Here is a 24,048-nt window from a genome sequence, read left to right as displayed (position 1 = left end):
CACATCTGGCATGTAAATATCTTGCACCGTCGGCTACAACAGTGTCATGAAAATGCCTGTTCTCACTTTCAGGTGACATTGTCTCCTGCAAATGTAAACAAACTTGTTTGTCTGAGTGACTGGCTGAACAAGAAGTAGGACTGAGTGAACTTGCAGGCTCTAAAATTGTACTTTGTTTTATATTTGAATATAGTTATTTTGTACATAATTCTACATTTGTAAGTTCAACTTTCATGATAAAGAGATTTTACTACAGTACTTGTATTAGGTGAATTGAAAAATACTATATCTTTTGTTATTTTACCATGCAAATATTTGTAATTAAAAATAAATATAAAGTGAGCACTGTACACTTTGCATTGTGTGTTGTAATTGAAATCAATATATTTGAAAACGTAGAAAACATCCAAAAATATTTAAATAAATAATATTCTCTTCCATTTAAATAAATGGTATTCAATAAGAATTCCATTATTGTTTAACAGTGTGATTAATTGCATGATTAATCATGATTTATTTTTTTAATCGCTTGACATCCCTACTAAAAAGTTATTGCAACAACAATAATCAAAAGATAAATACATGCAAGGCAGAAAATGGTATGTTAATACATTTTCCTTCATCACATTAATTTCTTACTTAGGGTGAAAGTCAGTGGTGGCTTGACAGCTCTGGAGACTGATGACTTTTGTTGAGCCAGAGAGCAGGTTCAGCAGCAGAGCGAGTTTCCTGTGGTTAGTGCCTGATTCTCCTTTCACTTACACTGGTGTAAACTGAAGTCAGTGGGGTTACACACTTGTGAAAGAGAGAGCAGGATGAAGTCCACTCTCTGCTCTTGTGCTCCGGATATAGAGGGATAGAATATGGAGAGAGAATATGTGCTCCCTGATATGGAGGGATGACAAGCTAATACATTCTCGAATCCCAGTGAGTTCCTGGCCTCTGCTGTTACTTGTAACAAATATGTCAACTGTGCTTTGGACACTTACCCACTAGTTCTGGACCTGAGACAAACAACCTGTTTCACACAGGCCACCAAATGTTGGTGACTATTATCTACCAGCTTGGCTTATATTTGTACCAATGTTCAATAAGCAAACATCAGTACCCCATTACTTGTCTTCTGAGCCCTCTAGTTCCTTTTCCCTTCCCAACTGATAATGATAAGGCAGCCAAGAATCTTCTTGTATGATTCTCCCTCACTCTCTTCAAATACATCTTCTAAGTGGAATCACGGAAGAGGTAGTGGAGTATATGTGAATTCCGGCAATGTCCTCAGACCATGCCCCTCTCCTCATGTTAGTTTCTCCCACTTCCCCCTGGTGTAGGTCCAGTAGTAGAAGTTCAGGAAGAGAACAATGAGGCTGAGGATGTAGAGGAAGACTGCGATATTGAAGCCATCGGGGAATGGGCACTCTGTGAAGAGGTTATAGGAAGAGTGAACAGCAATTGCCACAAATTGGCACTGCCAGGGGGGAAAAAAACAGAAGCAGGATTAGAGATGCTACATAGCAAAATAGTCAAGCTACAACTGACTATTGGTCCTTCCAGTCCAGCATTCCCCACTAGCCACATCACAACAGACCATTGGTCCACTCAGTCCAGAACAAGCCTTCTTTTAGACTGGAGCAGGTCAGATATCCTATCTCCCACCATAGTGGAAGAAACCATTTATTCATCAAGTCCGATATTCAGCTTCCACCATATTGAAGGATATCATGGGTCCATGAAGTACTGGATCCTGCTCACTGCCATGGGGGAGCAGGAAATTAGTTCATAAAGTTTAGTATCCTGCCCCATGCCCTTCAAGAGCAGATCACTAGACAGTCTTCTTTTGTGTCCCTTCTCTGCTACTGTCCAGTAACTGATGCTTTTGGATAGGTGTCTGAAGGTAAGGAGAATCCTTCCTTTCACCAGATGGTGTTCAGATTATACCTTTAAGCATTTGGATTGAGAGCCCTTTACATTTTAGCTTAGCCAGTGTAACTTCAGCTATTACTCTTATTCATATAAGCATCAATCCATTTTTTATCTTACTAAGCCATTTGCCTTAATATCTCGCAGCATGGAGTCCTATACATTGAACGTATGTTGTATAAACACGTATTTCCTTTGCTCTGTTCTATATTGTTTAAATCTTTCATTCATGCAGTGCCTTCTTGTCCCTGTATTACAGCACATGGTAAATAAGAGCTCTGTAACAGGCTTCTTTACACCCTTTATTATTTTAATTTTACAGTATCTCCTCTTACTCTTCTTTAGTAACTAAATAATCCAAGTCTTCCTAATCTCTCTTTGTATGTGGAATTAACTCCCTGCTTCCCCAGGCACATGGCTGTAATCATTGCCCTTCTCTGGACTTTTTCTATTTATGTCAGAGCCTTAAGCAACCAGAGAAACACATGGTTGAAATGTCAGGATTTGCCACATCCTCAGAGATGAGGAAAGGAGAAAGCCAAGAAAAAACAATTTAAGAGATAAGGCCTACCATTTTTTTGTTTTGTTTTTTAAACCTGGGTGCATACAACCTAAATCCATACAAAAGAATCAAAATAAAAGGAGGTCGGATTTCCACAGTTACTGGATAACCACAGCTCCCACAAACTCCAGTAATCACTCAACACTTCCACACACAAAAATCAAGCTACTTGTTAAGGACTTTGGGAGCGGAGAGATGGGGTATGGAGACAGCCACCATACACAAGAAGTCAAGTCTTCCTGATGAGGATCAGTGGTTGGAATGATCTTCCCCCAGAGTCCTTAGCTGAAATGTGCTATGCTGTGATGCAGAAAACTCTTTTATAAGTTGGGGTGAGGAGGGTAACGGACATGTAAAAGTCTTCTGTTTTTTTTTCTTCCCCTCATGGGGATAAAGCTGGTCTGGAAAAAGTCACTGTAAGTTATGAAATGTCTCTTGGTTTATTCCTGAGTACCACTCAACCCAGACTTCTCCCTGATCAAGTGCAGTAGGACACCTAGGGAGATGGCCATTCCAGTAGGTTAGACCAGGGATGAGAGAGCCAGGGAGGGGACAGACAGAAAACTGGTGCCACCCTATCCCAGGGCTGAGGCGGGAGGAGGTGGATGTATGGAATTAATTACCAGCTGCAGGATGGTGAGGTAGCGTTTCCACCACAGGTAGCGCTGCATTTGTGGTCCCAGGCTGGCCAGCCCGTAATACAGGTACATGAAGATGTGCACGAAGGAGTTCAACATCCCAATGAAGAAGGCTGTGGGATAGAGAATACAGGAAAGCAGGAAGAACAAGGCACACAGAGTCTATCAGACTCGTCCTCCTGTACTGACAGACACAGTCCCCTAGGTAACATGTCCAAAATATTGTTCCCTTGTGACCCATATACGTGTGACATCCTTCATTTACTAAACATCACCAAGAATGTCCTAGAAACATGACCCATCATCCTATACCATCTCACACCCTCCAAGGAGCACCCTACATCACCCTGCTCCCTCTGTGTGGGCCCGAGCCATAACTGGTTTCTAGAAGGAACAGACAGGAGGCCCAAGACAGAGGAGGGAATGCTGGATTGGATATTGCAGATCACTCAGATACCAAGGCCTTTTACAAAACTGCTTCCCATGCAAAAGCACCATGAATTCCTATGCCAAGCTTGGCTCTATAGTTCTAGCATTGTGCATTAGGGTGGGTTAATGAGAGGGGGCAGTCAGGCTAGACAGGGAGTGTGGAATAGGCAGGATATGAGCTGGAGTGTGAATGGGACAGTCTGTATCTGGGCACAGCAGTGAATGGGACAGGCCCTAGCTGAACAGAGAATGAGGGCAGTCCTGCTCTGGGAAGGAAAACAAGTAGGTGCAAACTTAGGCCTTGAACTTGGTGTTCTCATTTCTGTCTGGGCAGTGAATGGGGCAGTCTTGTCCTGGATGAGGCAGTGATTAGAACAGTCTAAAGGTGGACAGGACAGTCCAAAAAAGCATCCAACAGGTGTCAGTGGTGATACCCTCATCTTTCACTACCAAAATGGATAATGTACAGTGAGGTTTCTGTCCACTAGCCAGTCAAGATGCAGGGTTCAAATTATCTCCAGAACAAGAGAGAGGGAGACAAAGTATGCCCAGTGAAGTGAAGCTTACGCTGTCCTCCAGGCACGTATTTGACACCAGCCCACCAGTTGAAGAGCATGGTGCCATGATGATACACATGCAGGAAAGTCACCTGCTCAGGCTTCTTGCGCAGAATGAAGAAGACCTGAAAGAAGTCAGAAGAGAGAAAGTCTTGAGTTTTTCTGTATGTTTAGACAGGGCCTAGGAGTACAAGGGGCTACGGGTAGCCAGCACTTGACTTGAAGCACCCCAACTCCATTTCGCTTGCATCTTGGTGACATATCATCCTTCTCTTTAGAAGCCAAGCTGAGGACTGGCATATCCAACACACACACAGACCTTATGCTATTTGGAAGAGGAGAGGCCTTCCACAAAGCCTTAGCCATCTGTATCTTGGGATTCCACTGCAGACTCTCTCAGTGGTTACCCATACAGATGGGCCCAAGACACAACATCTGGATCCAGACTTGAACGTCCATGTGGTTTGGAGGTGTCTGGATCTGGGGTTTTGTTTGAGGTCCATGATGCAGAAGCACAAATTACATATAGTCTACTAGCACCAGAGACAGATCTCCAGGGGAGGCATCACATCGAGCAGCCAGGCTCTGATAGTGTTCCCATTAGGAAAGAGGGTGATATCAACCAATCATATGCTGCTTTGTCACTACCCAGAAGAACTGCTTTCTGGGCAGTGGTGACTGGGATGATTTGTTTGGTGTTTGTCCTGCTCTGAGCAGGGCGTTGGACTAGATGACCTCCTGAGGTCTCTTCCAACCCTAATCTTCTATGATTCTATGACTGGGGGAACAGCCTATATCTGCTACTCAGAATGCAGAGGGGTAGGCCAGCCCATTAGCCATGCAACTTTCACTCCAGTTGATCCAGTTCATAGGCAGTCCCTACACTAATAAAATCTGGGCATAGAAGGTGTCAAAGTATTCCCCAGCCAGGATCGGTTCTAGGGGTTCTAGGCAATCCAGCAAACACCCTGCCCTTGCTGACCAGTTCCCCCATAGGGTCCAGTCTGCCATTTGAGGTACAAGGGAAGGTCTGGTATATTACTATGGAACAGTTGGCCTCCATGATGGAAATTCAAGGTAAAACTCACTTGGGGCACAAACCCTTATCCCAGGATCAGTGGCCTGGAATAATCTCATCTTGTCAATGCACATGCAGCAGTGGAGAGTCTGGGGCACCCTACATAGTCCTAGGCTGTTTACTCTTCAGCTTAATATCATACTTTAGTCAGAGGACAATGACTAGGCTCAGTCTACTGCAAAACGGGCAGACGCTACAATAGATTTGACCAATTGGTGAAATTAACCCTGCACCCACATTTGGGGACTGGACTCTCCCAGCGTGTGGGTGTGTAACCTCACCAGTCCCTCTCCCACCCACCCATTGCTCAGGTTCAGATTTCTCCTTTCAGCCCTGCATGAACCCCTGACACTCTGAGTTACCTAAACATCAGAAAGTATGTTTGTGTAAAGGGGGCTGATCCTAGATTTAAAGGGAACGTCCACTCAGAGAATACGATGTCAGGTATGCAGTCATTGGCACAGAGAAGGCACAGCCAATGCTTGTAAGGAAACTTACTGGGCTGATGCCAGTGGCAAGGCTAAAGGCTTGAAGGCAAGTGGTTTCCATATGACATTACCCTGAAGCTGTGTCCTCATCCCATGACAGTGTCAGGATTATTCCCTGAAGCGTGCAGACAGCGTGTGTGTGTGAGAGAGAAAGTGAGTGTGTACTGAAAGGCATCAGCCACATACAGAATAAAAGAAAAGGAGTACTTGTGGCACCTTAGAGACTAACAAATTTATTAGAGCATAAGCTTTCGTGAGCTACAGCTCACTTCATCGGATGCATTTGGTGGAAAAAACAGAGGAGAGATTTATATACACACACACAGAGAACATGAAACAATGGGTTTATCATACACACTGTAAGGAGAGTGATCACTTAAGATAAGCCATCACCAACAGCAGGGGGGGGAAGGAGGAAAACCTTTCATGGTGACAAGCAGGTAGGCTAATTCCAGCAGTTAACAAGAATATCAGAGGAACAGTGGGGGGTGGGGTGGGAGGGAGAAATACCATGGGGAAATAGTTTTACTTTGTGTAATGACTCATACATTCCCAGTCTCTATTCAAGCCTAAGTTAATTGTATCCAGTTTGCAAATTAATTCCAATTCAGCAGTCTCTCGTTGGAGTCTGTTTTTGAAGCTTTTTTGTTGAAGTATAGCCACTCTTAGGTCTGTGATCGAGTGACCAGAGAGATTGAAGTGTTCTCCAACTGGTTTTTGAATGTTATAATTCTTGACGTCTGATTTGTGTCCATTCATTCTTTTACGTAGAGACTGTCCAGTTTGGCCAATGTACATGGCAGAGGGGCATTGCTGGCACATGATGGCATATATCACATTGGTAGATGCGCAGGTGAACGAGCCTCTGATAGTGTGGCTGATGTGATTAGGCCCTATGATAGTATCCCCTGAATAGATGTGTGGACAGAGTTGGCAACGGGCTTTGTTGCAAGGATAGGTTCCTGGGTTAGTGGTTCTGTTGTGTGGTGTGTGGTTGCTGGTGAGTATTTGCTTCAGATTGGGGGGCTGTCTGTAAGCAAGGACTGGTCTGTCTCCCAAGATCTGAGAGAGCGATGGCTCGTCCTTCAGGATAGGTTGTAGATCCTTGATGATGCGTTGGAGGGGTTTTAGTTGGGGGCTGAAGGTGATGGCTAGTGGCGTTCTGTTGTTTTCTTTGTTGGGCCTGTCCTGTAGTAGGTGACTTCTGGGTACTCTTCTGGCTCTGTCAATCTGTTTCTTCACTTCAGCAGGTGGGTACTGTAGTTGTAGGAATGCATGATAGAGATCTTGTAGGTGTTTGTCTCTGTCTGAGGGGTTGGAGCAAATGCGGTTATATCGTAGCGCTTGGCTGTAGACAATGGATCGAGTGGTATAATCTGGATGAAAGCTAGAGGCATGTAGGTAGGAATAGCGGTCAGTAGGTTTCCGATATAGGGTGGTGTTTATGTGACCATCGCTTATTAGCACCGTAGTGTCCAGGAAGTGGATCTCTTGTGTGGACTGGTCCAGGCTGAGGTTGATGGTGGGATGGAAATTGTTGAAATCATGGTGGAATTCCTCAAGAACTTCTTTTCCATGGGTCCAGATGATGAAGATGTCATCAATGTAGCGCAAGTAGAGTAGGGGCATTAGGGAACGAGAGCTGAGGAAGCGTTGTTCTAAGTCAGCCATAAAAATGTTGGCATACTGTGGGGCCATGCGGGTACCCATCGCAGTGCCGCTGATTTGAAGGTATACATTGTCACCAAATGTGAAATAGTTATGGGTCAGGACAAAGTCACAAAGTTCTGCCACCAGGTTAGCCGTGACAGTATCGGGGATACTGTTCCTGACGGCTTGTAGTCCATCTTTGTGTGGAATGTTGGTGTAGAGGGCTTCTACATCCATAGTGGCTAGGATGGTGTTTTAGGAAGATCACCAATGGACTGTAGTTTCCTCAGGAAATCGGTGGTATCTCGAAGATAGCTGGGAGTGCTGGTAACGAAGGGCCTGAGGAGGGAGTCTACATAGCCAGACAATCCTGCTGTCAGGGTGCCAATGCCTGAGATGATGGGGCGTCCAGGATTTCCAGGTTTATGGATCTTGGGTAGCAGATAGAATACCCCAGGTCCTGGCTCCAGGGATGTGTCTGTGCGGATTTGTTCTTGTGCTTTTTCAGGGAGTTTCTTGAGCAAATGCTGTAGTTTCTTTTGGTAACTCTCAGTGGGATCAGAGGGTAATGGCTTGTAGAAAGTGGTGTTGGAGAGCTGCCTAGTAGCCTCTTGTTCATACTCTGACCTATTCATGATGACGACAGCACCTCCTTTGTCAGCCTTTTTGATTATGATGTCAGAGTTGTTTCTGAGGCTGTGGATGGCACTGTGTTCTGCATGGCTGAGGTTATGGGGTAAGCGATGCTGCTTTTCCACAATTTCAGCTCGTGCACGTCGGCGGAAGCAGTCTATGTAGAAATCCAGGCTGCTGTTTCGACCTTCAGGAGGAGTCCACCCAGAATCCTTCTTTTTGTAGTGTTGGCAGGAAGGTCTCTGTGGGTTAATATGTTGGTCAGAGGTGTGTTGGAAATATTCCTTGAGTCTGAGACGTCGAAAATAGGATTCTAGGTCACCACAGAACTGTATCATGTTCGTGGGGGTGGAGGGGCAAAAGGAGAGGCCCCGAGATAGGACAGATTCTTCCGCTGGGCTAAGAGTATAGTTGGATAGATTAACAATATTGCTGGGTGGGTTACGGGAACCATTGTTGTGGCCCCTTGTGGCATATAGTAGTTTAGATAGCTTAGTGTCCTTTTTCTTTTGTAGAGAATCAAAGTGTGTTTTGTAAATGGCTTGTCTAGTTTTTGTAAAGTCCAGCCACGAGGAAGTTTGTGTGGAAGGTTGGTTCTTTATGAGAGTATCCAGTTTTGAGAGTTCATTCTTAATCTTTCCCTGTTTGCTGTAGAGGATGTTGATCAGGTGGTTCCGCAGTTTCCTTGAGAGTGTGTGGCACAAGCTGTCAGCACAGTCTGTGTGGTATGTAGATTGTAATGGATTTTTTACCTTCAGTCCTTTCGGTATGATGTCCATCTGTTTGCATTTGGAGAGGAAGATGATGTCTGTCTGTATCTGTGCGAGTTTTTTCATGAAGTTGACAGATTTCCACTCTATACGGCTAAATTCAGTGCCTTGCATAATCACAGGTTTCAGAGTAGCAGCCGTGTTAGTCTGTATTCGCAAAAAGAAAAGGAGTACTTGTGGCACCTTAGAGACTAACAAATTTATTAGAGCATAAGCTTTCGTGAGCTACAGCTCACTTCATCGGATGCATTTGGTGGAAAAAACAGAGGAGAGATTTATATACACACACACAGAGAACATGAAACAATGGGTTTATCATACACACTGTAAGGAGAGTGATCACTTAAGATAAGCCATCACCAACAGCAGGGGGGGGAAGGAGGAAAACCTTTCATGGTGACAAGCAGGTAGGCTAATTCCAGCAGTTAACAAGAATATCAGAGGAACAGTGGGGGGTGGGGTGGGAGGGAGAAATACCATGGGGAAATAGTTTTACTTTGTGTAATGACTCATCCATTCCCAGTCTCTATTCAAGCCTAAGTTAATTGTATCCAGTTTGCAAATTAATTCCAATTCAGCAGTCTCAATACAGTGCATTGGCCTTGGCACTATGTCTTTGTCCCATGAGGGGGCTCAGAGCCAACGGTTTATTACAGAGCCTCAGCCCCGTTATTTTGGCTAGGCCCCGTGTCAAGCAGCTCGATGACTTTGGAGAAGAAGAACCACCAACACACTCTCGCCATCTGCTGGAAAAGACAAGGAAATGCCATCTGATACCGAGACAAAAATCCTTGTTCAACACATATCTGTTTGTCTTAGGGAACGTCTGCACTTAAAATGCTATAGCAGCACAGCTACAGCATCGCAGCTGCGCCGTTGTAGTGCTTCAGTGTAAACACTCACTACAATGATGGCAGGGGCTCTCCCATTGCTGTAGTTAATCCGCCTCCCCAAGTGATGGATCAAGGCGTTTGGAATAATTCTTCCAAGCACTGTCTACACTGGGGGTTAGGCCAGCATAGCTATGTCTCTGGGGTGTGTGTGGATTTTTCACACCCCTGAGAGACATAGCTATGCTGATGTATGTTTTCAGTACATTGTCCCCTGAGGATCTTATACAGCTGCCCTTCTTCCTTGTATCTGACTGCCTTCTACATAAAATCTATAGGCATAGTGAAGTTCCTAGTGGACTTTATGGATCTCCCTTTTCACAGGTAAAAATTCAGCCTGCATTATTTATTTTGGTTGGTTGGTTGGTTGGTTGATGTGTTTGTTTATTTTTGGTGGGGCAAGGGCAGAGTATCATTTCATTGATTGCCAAGTATTTTCAGCCTCGTGGCAAAGCAGTGGACTCATCAGCATGGGAGGCGGGCCCAAGCCACAAATCCAGATCCACACCTATACTCATTCGAAGCCTGGCTGTATTTGCAGACAAATAGGAACATGGCAAAACTACAGAATTATCAAAAAAATCATGGATTTTGTAATGAAAATTACTGAATCCATAAGCTTTTATGAAACTCGGGCAGAAAACACAGACTTATCCATGTGCCATGAGTTAGAGAGATTCCTTGAGTGGTGAAGCAAATCTTTTAGTGAAATGGATTTGAAAATAGAGGAATAGGAGCAAAAGCTTTCTTAGGACATGCAAAGGTAGCCAGAGTGCAGTTTGGCACCATTCTTCCAGCAAAGCAACCCATCTATCTCTGAAGAATGAGAGGGACTGAAGACTAGTTCTGTATGAAACTGTACCCTCATTCCCAACTTGCTTTGGGTGTAATCCACTGGCTGACACAGGTAACTGTAGTTGGCCAAGACTGAAGTTATAAGGAACTGAAAGAAAAGAAAAAAAAAACTAATAAGAGAAACCCATTCTCTGTCCTGCATCTATCCCATCTTTCATATTCCCTTGGTCTCAAGGAGATTTACACTGTAATGCTAGGTAACCAGTCCCAATCCAGCACAGGCTGCTAGTGATTCAAATTCATCACTACAGTTACAAATATTTGCAGATTTTTTTTCTATCTGTCAGACTCTGAAAGTGAATTTCTATATGATCATGTTTATTACCTTTTGCCTCAGATATTTGAGTGCTTGAGCTTTTCTAGAATGAAGGGTGAATTATAAGCTTGAGAATTCTCTGAAAGCAAATTTTGAATTGCATATTGGATTGTAAACCTCATCGTTCCTTTTGTGTTGGTAAGTTGCATTCGTCATCTAATCAGGGAGCTGAAACCATACCACGTGGCCCCTATAACTGACTGGTCAAGGATGAGAAGTGAATATTCACTTTTACCGGTTGTGAGCAATCTTTAGGACTCAAACTGTTTGCTAAATAAATTTGCAATTATTTCTGAATAAGTGTGAGAATTTCATGATCCTTCTGAAAACAGTAAATAAAAAGCCATATTCATTAGTTAGATCATTCATTTCAAATGTACTCAGCTCTAGTCATTTGATGGGTATTCAGTGGCACACATTAAAAGAGTTGGTAGATATCAGTTCGGTTTCTAATGGAAAGTTGCCCATCCACAAACCCCAACAACAATAAGAATAAACATCCCTTCCACTACCAGTGGCACTAATTTGCACCCTTGTTGGAGGTCTCAGCAAACATAATTGCAAGAGTTTGGAAAATAAAATTCCTCTCACACCCTCAGAGATAGACCTGGTCAGGCTGAGGCATAATGTATGGGACAAATGTACATCATGTGTTCTGTAGCTGCTACATAACGGATATTATATTCCAGGTTTGTCATTAAGAGACCTTTCACCAGCATTAATTCTCTGAAACTCAAAGGGATGGTGTATTAAGGAAGGTTGAAACATGGGAGAAATTGTGTTTGCCATACAGCGTATGTCTATACTACAACTAAAAACCCATGGCTGGCCCAGGAGTGTGGGGCTCAGGCTAAGGAGCTGTTTAACTGTGGTGTAGACATTCAGGATTAGGCTGCAGCCTGGGATCTAGGACCCTGAGAGATGGGAGAGTCCCAGACCTCAGGTGGCAGCCCGAACCGGAACATATACACTGCAATTAAACAGCCCCTTAGCCCGAGTCAGTGGGCACAGGCTAGCCATGGGGTTTTAGTTGCAGTATAGACATGCCCCATGTTGCAACCTTTCCTAACGCGGGTGTCTAATTGCAGTGTAGAAATACCCATAGAGCAGTGGTTCTCAAAGATATTTGATCGCGCCCCCTTTTTTGTGTCTGTAGTATTTTATGCCCCATCCCCATCCCCCTCCGGGCACCTGTCCAGCAGCTGCCACTCTTCAGCCACCCAGCTCTGAAGGCAGAATGGAGAGCAGCAGCTGCTGGCCAGGCGCCCAGCTCTGAAGGCAGTGCTGTCACCAGCGGCAGCACAGAAGTAAGGGTGTCAATACCTTACCACCCTTATCTCTGCGCTGCTGCTGGCAGCAGTGCTACCTTCAGAACTGGGCACCCAGCCAGCAGCTGCTGCTCTCCAGCCACTCAGCTCTCAATGTGTGCAGTAAGTTTTTTTCCCTAAAGCTTCTCACGCCCCCCCGGCCCTCCAGAATACATTCCGTGCCCCCTCAGTTTGAGAGCCTCTGCCATAGAGAATTCACCACAATACATATTTAACAGAGTAGAATGTGCCCTCTAGTGGCAGAATGAAAACATATCCTAGTCAGCTGTTCATCAGAGAAGGAGTTTAAAGGGCTCCTGCTTGAAATCCCCCCCAAAATGTTTATCCAAATGGAGCTGATCCATTATCCTTACCTCATAGAACATATAGATTGACAGAGCCACCAAGGTCAGATTATAGGCAGTCAGCAGACCCTTTAGCCTCATTGGCTCCCATTTCTGCAAGAGGCGTGGTCCCAATGCCACAAATACAAGGTAGAAGGTGAAGAGCAGTGTGACTGGAAGAGGAGAGTAAACCAGGAGCCAGGGGTCTGTCCTTAGGTCTACAAGGCAAAACACATTGCACAAAAGCAAAGAACAGTGTGGCTGATGGGCCTTGAGAGGAAAATAGACTTTATATCTAAATAAACTGCTCCTGTCTTTGATTTTAATTTATCCCCTCCATCCCTGGGGTGTGCCACATTTTTTCTGTCTCCTAGATAACCTCCACACTATTTTTGTTCCTCTTACACCCCATCTCATAGCACAGTGTTTTGGCGGAAGAAGGTTGAACACTTCTCTGTTAATGCTGCCATGAGGAGGTAGCTCAGCAGGATTACAGCACTGCCATCCCCCAAAAGTACTGCCTTAAATCTAACATGTAGCACTCTATGATACACCAGCCATAGAACCCACACCCAGGTCCACAAAGACATCTCAGTCCTCATTCACTGATTCTCCTATTCTTCCAGACCTGGCCATCCACGTAGCTTTGCCAATGTGCCTCAGCATCCCTTTATCTTTCCCATCCTTGAGTTCCACATGCAACCTCTACCAATGGCCCCCAATCCTGGCCTGCTGCCCCGTGATTTTGCAGCCTTGGGCTCCCCCTACAGCTCTGCCAATGCCCCTCAGTCCTTCCCTGCAGCCCCCCTGTTATTTTAGACCTGAGCTCCCCACACATATAGCTCTGCCAATGAATGTCAGCCCTCACCCATTATCCCAGTGCTGAAGATCCACACAACTCAGCCAGTTTGTTTCATCACCTCCTTTCTTTTCCATTCCCCCATTCCTTACACAGAGCTGGCAATGCTCCGTAGTACTGATCTTCTCAGCTTCCTGTCCTTCAGATCTTGTGTCTACACAGATATCCACTTGAAGAGACCCCTGTTACTCCTGTCATGGACTCTGATGCCAGAACTCTTCTAATATTCTACTTCTGGGTTCCACAGTCTGCCAGAGCTCCTAAATCTCCACTCAGAAGCCCTTCTGCTATTCCAGTCCTGGGACCCACACAGCTCTGGCAATATGCCTCTCAACTTGCCTGTAGAATTCCCTCTTTTTTAGTCCTGAGCCCCCTCTCTGCCACTAAATGCTCCTGAAGCCAGATTTCAACCTTCTCTTATTATCCCAATCCTGGGCCAGCACACAGAGCTGCCAATACACCTTCATTCTGATCTGCAGCATATTCCACTTCTGACATGCCATGCTAGTCTGCAGCACCTCCTGTTATTCCAGTCCTGGGTCTCTCCTAAGTACACCCTGATAACTCTGCAACCATTGTTCATTGGTTTGTCTCAACATTTCACTTGTTACCCAAGATAGGATTGTACCTGGGTCTTCAGCAGTCAAAACCTGAACTCTAACCACCTGGTCTATCAAGCCTGGCCATGACATACCAATGCACATTTTAATATGTCACTTTCCATGGTATTTCAGAGTTTACAAGCAGCAAGGTGCACTTCTTGCTGGACAGACTTTCAGAGCCACACGCTGAACCCATAAAGGGCTGCCTTCTTTAACCTTAATCCGATGTCAAGAAAAAAGTTACATTAACTGTAGTTTGTACCCCAAATGCATTCAGAAACCAAAAACAATTCTTTAAATTTTTAGATGAAAAGACTTTATCTAAACAGCAAATTGAAAGAAAGGAGTTGCAGTCACTGTGAACCAATATGCAATAGTCACTCATCCCTGGAATACCTTCTACTTCTACCTTCTACCGATGAAGTGAGCTGTAGCTCACGAAAGCTTATGCTCAAATAAATTTGTTAGTCTCTAAGGTGCCACAAGTACTCCTTTTCTTTTTTGCTTCTACTTAGGGCGACTGTATGCAGTAACCATTGTTGCTACAATGCATTTTCAGTTAGCATATGCAATGCCTAGAACAGCATAGCTGGATAGCCACTAGTTCATGAGGTGTCACAACATACATCCTCGTGGGGTATAACATTACCCCACATATACATCATCAATTCAAACATGCAAGTTACATTTAGGCAAAAAAACCTAGCCTGTTAAGTATGGAAACAGTTGCCAGTATTACAATACTAGACAGATATTGTCATTGGAAGCAAACATGTATACATAGAATTACTAAAAATACAGTATAACGGTGCAGCATGTTTGGGGTACACTTGTACCCCACACACTTTTTGATACAGAAAAAGTGTTTTTATGCTAAATTAAAATTTTCATTGAATTGTGTACGTGTGCTTAGGTGACAATGTCTAAAACAGTATAATTGGAGGACCACTACTTCATGAATTATCAGAACGTGTATGCTCATGGGGCACAACATTACCCCACAAATGTGGATGAGGGTTAAAGAGTTTTCCTTTGCAAGAACGAAGATGCTTAAATCCCTACCCTCACCCCACAAGCTGGTGCTTCCCTAGGCTATAGCTCAGGGCTCTAAAGAAGCTCAAGATCTTGGTAGGGAAAAGTGAGATTTTGCCATGTGTCCAGGGAAAAAAAGTGAGCTCAAGTGGGGGACAATTCTTATTAATGGTTTGTACTTTCCATAGTGCCACCTAATGATATCCTTGGGCAATTCCCATGCAAGGCCAGGAACTGTACCTCTCATTATGTGTTTACACAATGGGGGCCTCAGTTTTAGTCAGGACCTTTACAGACTACTGTCATAGAAATAATAAAATAAAATAATAATAATGAAGATGATGAATGCCACTCCAGTAGGACCTAGCTCAAAATCACCAATTCATTTGAAAAGGCTGCTGAATAGCTGACAGTTCAGCATGATTTCTGATCACTTTTGCTCCCAGGCTGGATTTTAACTGGTAACTTTAGAAGAGAAAGGCCCTGCTACCTAGTTCTAACCCCCTGGACCTTTCAGCACCCATGTCCCAAGAGTTGCAAATCTAACACGATCAACTGGGGTGATCATCCTGTGACATTTTAAATTCCTCACATATTCAAAGCTCGGCTCCCTAAGGACAGCTGCAGCAAAGGCTGTTTTATGATTTACAATGGCTTTGCCAGAGATGTGGGAAGCCGAAGGAGAGAAAGTGTCCAGAAGCTTGTCCCTGTCGTAGTGCTCTGTAGAGCAGAGAATATTAACCATACTAAACTATAATTGATGGAGGCCTCTGGTAGAAGGAGCATTTTGGATAGTGGAACATCTCAGGTACACCTCACGCTTAGCTGCCAGCAGCAGGATGCGTGTCTAGTCATTGCAGTTTGTGTAGCACCTACATAAGGACATAGTATAGTTACCAGATTTGTTTGTTACTTTGGGGTACGCTCATTTATTAGGGTTACTCTTCTGCAGGGCAGGTTCTGTAATTTCTATCAATGTACTGCTTGTATCACTGCTGTTCTCATACGGAGCTCTACTTTCTCCCTTCTTCAAGTTCCCTCCCAGTGGAGTTAGTCTGCAGGACCTAGGTTCCCCAGGGCTGGGTTCCTCCAGCCCCAGAATCAGATGAACACACACACACATACATTAACAGAGCTCGTCTGAGAGGACTGGGTTAATCAGCACTCCCAAGCTGACCCCTTATATGCCCCTGGACTCCGCAGGCTGGGTCAAGCAGCACCTCCAAGCTGGCACCCTCATATGTCCCAGGTTCAGCATGTCCCTATCCCCACTTTCATGTTACAATTGTTCTGGTAGTAACCCTCTTGATGAGCAAACCCCACAGGATTTTGGGGCATTGCAGGGATCTTTAGCTTAGGTATGCGGAGCGTTTATGGGTAAACTGGTGGCTCAAGGGAGTATACCCAAGTTGCTTTGTTCAGCCTTGACAATAGGAACTGCTCATTCCTGGCTATGGGCTGTGTTCCTTTGAGGGAGCTCATAATGCAATTAGGCAGCTTCAGTATTTTGGATACCAATAAAGGATTTATTACTAGCACTGGTCTGATAACTACTGAGCTGGGTGTGTGCAGGCGTGGGTTCATTAACATCTGGAGCAGAGATGCCCCATCATGCAGTACTTCCCTGCTTTCCTGATCCCAGAGTTCCATGCAGTTCTTGCCTTGGAATCTCTGTTCCCCATTCAATATGCTATTGGGGATGCCTTCCTGTCCCATCCTTGATGCAAATGAGGCTAGGGGAGTTTCCTTTATCCTGTCACCCTTGTCCGGAGGGGTTCAGGTGTGTCTTACAATGAAAAGCCAGTGCTTTCTGTAAGTCTTTCTTCTGATCAGTTTTGGTTCAAACAGAGGCTGGGCCAGGGGGTCGGGGGGGGGGGGGGGAGAAAGGTCTTTCATGAGTCAGACAGGCTGAATACTGCGCTCTGGTTCCTCAAGAACACAGAGCTGATAGGTAACAATATCAAAACTATGACCTTTCTCTCTATAGTTCTGCTGCCCAGCATCAGAGAAGGAGTACAATGAACCATAGATTTATTTGCCACAAGGCCTCTAAGAACAGCTCTGAAGATCTGACCTTGTCGATGATTCTGAGAATCTTCACCTTTTATTTCCCTCCAGGACAGCTGATTGAGTTTAATCACTATCAGCACTGAAAATAATTTGAGAAATCAATTTTGACTGACTATTCCTATTGCACACAGCAAACTGTATTATCTACAGCTTATCCTTTGAAACCAGGAAAAGGGAGATTGTTTTTTAATCCCCATGCATTCACAATTGATATTACCTCATCTATCAGTAAGAGTGAAATTCACCCCTGGGCAGATGACATGCACCAAGCCTATGTAACACTTGAGTCCCACTTAGGCCCTACTTTGAAGGCTTAGATGAGACTTATGTGGCACATAGACCTTGTCCAAGCTCTGTGCATAGGGTGAGTTCCACCCAGTGGAGAGGACAATATTGTGCTTAAGGCAGAAGAGTAGAGGCAAGTCACCTGGATTCTATTCCTGGTTCTGCTGCTAATACACTGTGTGATCTTCGAAAACTCATTAAACCTCCTTATAGCTTAGTTTCTCTGTCTATAAGATGGAGAGAACACCTGCTTCATAGGGATGTTGTAAGGGTTAATCAATTAATATATGAAGAGTGCTCTGAGTCCCTTTGAAAATAGGTTCTACAGAAGTACAAAGTATTATTACATATAAATCCAACATCACCACAGATATTGCAGTAGAATACTCCTGACAATTTAAAGACAAAACTCCCCTATCTGATCATATGGCAGATGTTGACCCCCCCATCTTCACTCTTCCAGTGATGTCAACCTCAATTGCAGGCCTGCCTGCATTTCCCTATAAAGTACTATAAAGTAAATCTCCCTTTAAAGTAAATCTCCATTGTACTTTCTGCCATGCTTCCTCCACCTTCCCATGTGCAAATCTCCCCATCAAAATTCATAAAAGCCAGCATCTTAAGCCCTTTTAAATCCTTAAAATCTACCTTATCCATGATGCTTACCAATCATTGCCATCTGGCATTGGTTGGGCAAGTGGCAAGCCTTGACTTGTTTTTAAACTCTGGTCACTTTAGTATCACATCCCCCCACCCCACCACAACCCTGTTTGTCTGTTCCATCCAGCTGTTGCACCCTGTGTGACATACAGATTGTGAGCCATCTGGGCAAGGACTCTCCTGCTTGTTACTAGTTTGTACAGTGACCACCACAAACTGAACTTAGAGACCCAGATTCCTAAGCACTTATCGTAACAACAAATGATAAGACTAGGAAACTCTAGTGAAATTCTGGTGCATACACTCCCAGTTATCTAGAGCTGAATATGGCTGATATTTATAGGAGGAAGAAAATGAATTATTCAACTCATCTTCCCCATCCTCACAAACCAGGGATGAGCAGTGTGGTCTTGTGATTAGAAGTCAGGCTTCTGTGCTCCATTCTCTAGCCAGTTGGTGAAATTCCACTTAGAGAGGGCTTGCCATTCCCCAAAAATTCCCTTGGCTGTTTCAATTGGAAAAGGGATTCTGCTTTTTGATGTCCCACTTCTGGTATTTATTTGTGCACTGCATGATAGGTAAGTGTGAAAGTTTTACACCATGTTAATAAAACTCACATCAAAGAGCCAGATTTGCTTTTGAGAAGCGAACAGTTGTACCAGGATTTTTGCCTGGGTCAGACTGTGTCCTGTGCTGTGTAACTGGCTGAAAAAGCAGAGATGAGACGTTTGGGGCAGTTTCTGAACCAGAATGCAGGGTTCTCTGGAGTTCACTAGTGGGATATTGTACCTCTCTTCAACTTTGATCACATTCATGGGGAGAATTTTAACTGGATTTTCTTTATGACACTTCAGCAGCAGTACTGAAACCAGCACTGAAGAGCAACACCACCGTGCATACTTACTCTCTCACACAGACAGGGCTTAGTTCGCTACTGGTGTCATTGACTGCAACTCCATTGTCTTCTATGCATTTGCATCCCCTTATACTAATGGCAAATTCAACCACTATGGTCTAGCGAGGCTGTGTGCTGTTAAACAGCTGCCATGGTGCGTTCCAGAAGTGTATCTGAGGGTGGGTGAGCGCCTTAAGTAATCAACATTTACAGATGCTTCAAGATCCTCATATAAAAGGCAAGTGGAAAGAATGATTTTTACTGCTGCTGTAGGCTAGTCTGATGCACACAAAAGTGGCTACAAATTATAGAGTACACACAGGAAAAGGCTGACTGCTGAGGTGTCTACTGGACAGTGCTTTCCTCTGGAATAAAATAGCATACTGTAGAAAACAATTCTGCTGTGACTCAGATATGGACTAGATGCACCATAACCTTCTTCATCTCTATGGTCTATGGGCCAAATCCTGAATGACATTATGCACCAGTAACTCTTACTCAACTCAACTCACCATGACCATCCAAGGTGCTGAGTTCCTTCTATTTCTGACTCCTACTGAAGTAGGTGCCCAGGACCTTGAAGTATGAGGCCCATTGGTTCTGCTGGGTTTGCATATGCTCTTAACCTTGTCAGACTGGACCCATGATTCTATGACTCATTGTGATAAAAGTCATTATGTACTAGTTTCAGAGTAGCATCCGTGTCAGTCTGTATTAGTAAATCAAAGGCATTCCTAATACTCCAGCTATGTATCTAATCTGAAAGCAACCTGGTACATTTTAGAGAGGAAAGCACTCATCTGTCCCATGTAACAGGACACAGTGCAACACAAAGCAGTAACTGACACTGGGAAGAATGGCTAATTATTTAACATGCATACCTCTATCTCATTTGTCTGTTGGAGAAATGGTTGCATACTACTGCCCCCTTCATGTCTAACAGAGAGCAAGGAGGCCTTTCAAATGACTTTCTGTCAGGAGAAGATTGTACAAGTCAAGCGTATGAAAATGACTGCAGCAACTAGTGGAAAAGGAAAAAAAAGCAGAGGGATCTACAGTGGAAGGGAATTTCTTTGTCTACAGAGAGTGCCCATGTTTTGCACTGTTTTATTCTTCTTTTCAGTGCCACTAGGAAATACTCAAGTAGCAGGGATACCTCAGTAGAGCTACATGCTACTTGTGTTGTCTGAGACTTCTTACAGATTGGAGATCTGGCAAACAACAGTCTCAATCCCATTACATTGGCAAGGAGGAGAAATTAAAAATTGAGTTGCTGAGCTGCCAGAAAATGTCAGATTTCTACTAGTCCACAGAGCTAAGAGCATTGTAGGGGGACTAAATCCAGGGAGCCCAAAAGCAATAAGGACATAAGGCAGACCTGGAGCGGAGATCATTATGGGGACCAGACTCTGGGAGTTGTGAACATGATGGTGACTGAACCTTGGGAGTAAAGAGACAGCTGATAACTGGCTACTGGGATATATTTTACCTCTGGGCCTCCAGTTCTCTCAGTAACCAGTTCTCCGCTGTCTCTTTACTCCCAGGGTTCAATCCCCATCATGTTCACAACTCCTCCGGGGTCCCTGGCATCATAGCCAGTGCTAAACTGTTTATTAGTCAGTACTGCTGGCTGCCCTAATTTTTTTCTCCCTGTTAAATTGGTTCCCCTTTAGCTCAGGAGATTCATTATCAGACTGTATCTGGAAATGACAACTCCTGCTGGAGCTAAGCAAAGAATGGTTTTCAGCATGTTTTTTTAAGTGTCCATGCTAGGTTCTGGGCCTCATTTTTTCCTGCAGGAGCCACTAAGATTTGTAAATAGGCCCCTGGCAGTGTCATCTCAGTAATGTTCATGTCCTCTGTATTGAAATATTATTTATGTTTATTACAGAAGAGCCTAGATGCTCTAACGTTAGGGCCCTTTTGTGCTAAGTACTGCACAAACATATAACAACAAATAGTCCCTGAAGAGCTTATAATTTAAATTGACAAGACATAAGGGAAAGAGAGGCACAGAAAGGCAAAGTGACTCGTCCAAAGTCAGCCAGTGCCAGAATTAGAACTATAGGTTTCTTGATTTCCAGTCCAGTGCCCTATCCAAGAGACCATACACCTTCAGTAAGTTCCTGTTGCATCTGAATTCAGATTAATATAATATGCTGAAGCTCTGTCTCAGGACCTGGTGGCCAAAACAAGTAGGGCTGGCTAGAAAACTGGACTTCTGTTTTAGGAAAAACTTTGAGGTTTTAGAATTTGTTTTCATTCTGCAGGGGGATGAAACCAAGACCAGAATAGGTGAGGCAGACACCCCACCCAGAGACACCCCACTCAGTAAACTGGTGGTTAGGACCCACTACTGGGATGGTGGAGACCCAAGTTCAAATCTCTCCTCTGCCTGATTCAACACATCCCAGATAAGTGTCCTACCCATAACTGGTGGTCAATAGAGCCAGTCTCTCTCTGTCTGACCCAATGAATATTTATAGTGCTATTGTGACTGTGTTGGTCCCAGGATGCTTTTGAGCTTCACAGAATTGAAGAAAAGTCTCTGTACATCCTTTAATGGAACATGTCTCTTTCACCAACAGAAGCTGGTCCAACAACAGCTATTACCTCACCCAGCTTCTCTCTCTAGCTATGCAAAGTGGAACAGCGCCAACAGGGGAAATTGAGAGAGATATCCTCCCCCCCACCCCCATACACACACACTCTCTCTCTCTCTCTCTCTCCCTTCCAATTTGACCAGAAATTCCACCCTTGACCTAAGAAACCTTTCTAATTAAAATTTTCTGAAAACTCACACAGTCCCACAAAAAGTTTGGTTTTGATCAACTGGCATTTTCCAATGAAAAAAAGACTTGGTCAAAAAATTCCTGACCAACTCTAACAACAAGCCCTAAACTACAATAGTGGGTGAGGGGAAAGCACAGACGTAAATGTTTTCTCCCTTTCGCTCCCTGCAAAGGCAGAAGCCATATAAATGAAAGAAGAGCATTTCCAGGCTGGCCCATTGTTTGGGTACATTGACACAATGAGCTCTTGGGTGGCTTTTCCCTGCCAGGCTCCTAACAGCCATTTAATCTGCCCCTCCTCAAATACATGGTAACATGTTAGTATTTCATGTTACTAGCTCTTGGTCTTTTTCACTCGCAGCTCTTAGAGCCTGCAGCTCAGCCAAACAACTGCTGCCACTGTATAAAAAAAGAAGGTGAGCTTAGAGCATATGCTCACATTCTAGTGTCTGCCATAATGTTCTGGGAAGCTGGCAATTCAGCAATGGAATTCAATCAGCACCAATACAGAATTATGGAAGTCTTTTCACAAGGAGGCCACTGTGCATTTCCCTTTGACCTTTTCTTAATAGAATTACTGTCTTCCCCACTCCCGCTTCAATACCAAAGAACTACTTCCAAGGAGTTCCCTACATGCGGGGCAAGCAGAATATTGGAGCTAAGGTTTGCCACATAGATCTTGTGCTAAATGCATTCCCTATGTGCCAGTCAGAAGTCAGCCACAAAAGCAGGGTGAAATAGAGGGCTGGAGCATGAGGGCAGCTTTATTCGTACAGTATTTGTTTACATGGCAGACATGAGTATTTAAGCACGTTTCCTATAGCTTTGCCCTTTTCCCCCACTCAGATATTTGAGTGAGTGAAGATTCTACAGATATACAGCCATATGTTGAAAAAGTGCTTGTGAGTTGGCATAACAAAGATAGTAAGGTGGCTGCAGCACAAGGGATTACACTAAGCAGAGAAAGTATCTTAACCCATCAGGATGTTTTCTAATGGTAAGGCAGATTTCCCACACTCTCACATGGAATCCATTGGGCTGGAAGGGACCTCCAATAAGCCAGGTATTCCATCCATTCATATTGCAGTAAGATTCATTTAATTAACCCTCATCCATCCCACTACAGGTGGTGTCTGAACTCAGAAGTGAGGCTAAGCATAGAGGGAGTCTACAAATGGCCAGAAGAGAGGAGAGTAACTAGGAAAACAAACAATAGGAGGGTGTCAGAATGTCTAAGTAGGTTACCCCTTTATAGCTACTTTACATGTAAATGACCCCAGCTTAGAGTGACTCCTTTACTCAGTGGTAAGTGGATGTAAGTATGCCAAAGGGAATCTGAATATCAGAGTCTAACTTAGACCACCCTATATATCCCTTCTGAATTTGAAATTCTGTCTTTAATCTCTCTTCCCATGGGGCCTTTACCATCTCCCTTAGCAACTTGTTCCATTGCCTGGAAAGTTCGTTGAGTTCTAAAGTCAAATTCACCATGGTATACGTGGTCAACATCAGTGGCAGAAGTGAAGCCAAAGGAGGTCATATAGCCGAAATCAAGGCAGTAGCACCTACTTCGCTGATGGTGAATTTAGCAGACATAGCTTCTTACCATATGCAGCCAAATTTTCCGTGCTGCAGATTATGCCCATCTCTTTGTTCTGGTATCACTGACTAATGAGAATAATTGATCCCTGCCCTCTTTGTAACAACCCCTTATGTACAGACTTTTATTGTGTTTCCCCTCAACTGTCCGTCATCCAGAATGGTCATGCCCCATTCACTTATCCCTCCCTCTGGGTCTTAATTTCCAAAATATTTATCAATTTAATTGCTCTCCTCTGAACGCTCTACATCTTCTTTGAAATGGGGTGACAAAAACTGAACTCAATTCTCCAACAGCGGCCTAGAGTGGCAAGTAGATCAGAATAACAACCTCCTTTATTTTACGATAGTCCTGTTAATACTGGCAATATGGCATTCATGGAGTTGTTTTGTTATTGTTGTTGCAATACTGTGGTGCTGTTGATTCACGAATCCACTATCAACCCCATCCATCCACCCACCACCCATTTCCTATTCTGCAGTGGTTCAATCTGCCCTGTTATACCCTCTTACTACACCTTGCATATGATGATTCCTGTGTATGTGAACCGCTTTGCAGTTGCCTTTATGGAACCTCTTTTTTTATTGATCTGTAAAATGGGGGGAATGCTTACTACCCACGGGTGCTGTGAGACTTTAATTGACTGATGTTTGTACAGCACTTTGAGATCCTTGAATTAAAGGCAGTAGATGTTCGCTAAGTGGTCATGTTGCTGCTGCTATTTAATTGGTCAAGATTGCATATATTTTAGTCCCGTCTAAAATTCCAAAATATACATGGTCCGTCCCTGTTTTCTTTAGAGAGAGATTTGATTAGCAC

At 44.0% G+C, this 24,048-nt stretch overlaps 1 protein-coding gene across 1 annotated transcript; it reads right to left on the bottom strand.

Moving 5' to 3' along the window:
• Positions 1-482: 482 nt before the first annotated feature.
• On the bottom strand, positions 483-23,169 carry LOC119855398 (elongation of very long chain fatty acids protein 4-like). Its single transcript, XM_043506229.1, has 7 exons — positions 23,055-23,169; positions 12,465-12,652; positions 10,475-10,555; positions 9,410-9,465; positions 4,114-4,229; positions 3,103-3,230; positions 483-1,465 (listed from the first exon to the last, which is right to left on the bottom strand). The coding sequence occupies exons 1-7, from the start codon at positions 23,167-23,169 to the stop codon at positions 1,295-1,297; spliced, it is 855 nt and encodes a 284-aa protein (XP_043362164.1). The 3' UTR covers positions 483-1,294.
• Between the last annotated feature and the right edge of the window lie 879 nt (positions 23,170-24,048).

The sequence above is a fragment of the Dermochelys coriacea genome, chromosome 1, assembly GCF_009764565.3.
Source record: "Dermochelys coriacea isolate rDerCor1 chromosome 1, rDerCor1.pri.v4, whole genome shotgun sequence".
Lineage (NCBI taxonomy): Eukaryota > Metazoa > Chordata > Testudines > Dermochelyidae > Dermochelys > Dermochelys coriacea.
Note: the sequence above shows the minus strand (reverse complement) of the source record. Positions and strands in the feature narration are given on the sequence as shown.

Coding starts and splice junctions, on each gene's coding strand:
- LOC119855398 (XM_043506229.1), bottom strand. CDS start 23,169: ATGACCTCCTTTGGCTTCACTTCTGCCACTGATGTTGACCACGTATAC. Junction 10,556..12,464: donor CAATCTATATGTTCTATGAG/GTAAGGATAATG, acceptor CTTTTCTTTCAG/TTCCTTATAACTTCAGTCTT. Junction 9,466..10,474: donor AAAGCAAGTTGGGAATGAGG/GTACAGTTTCAT, acceptor CTTTTCCAGCAG/ATGGCGAGAGTGTGTTGGTG.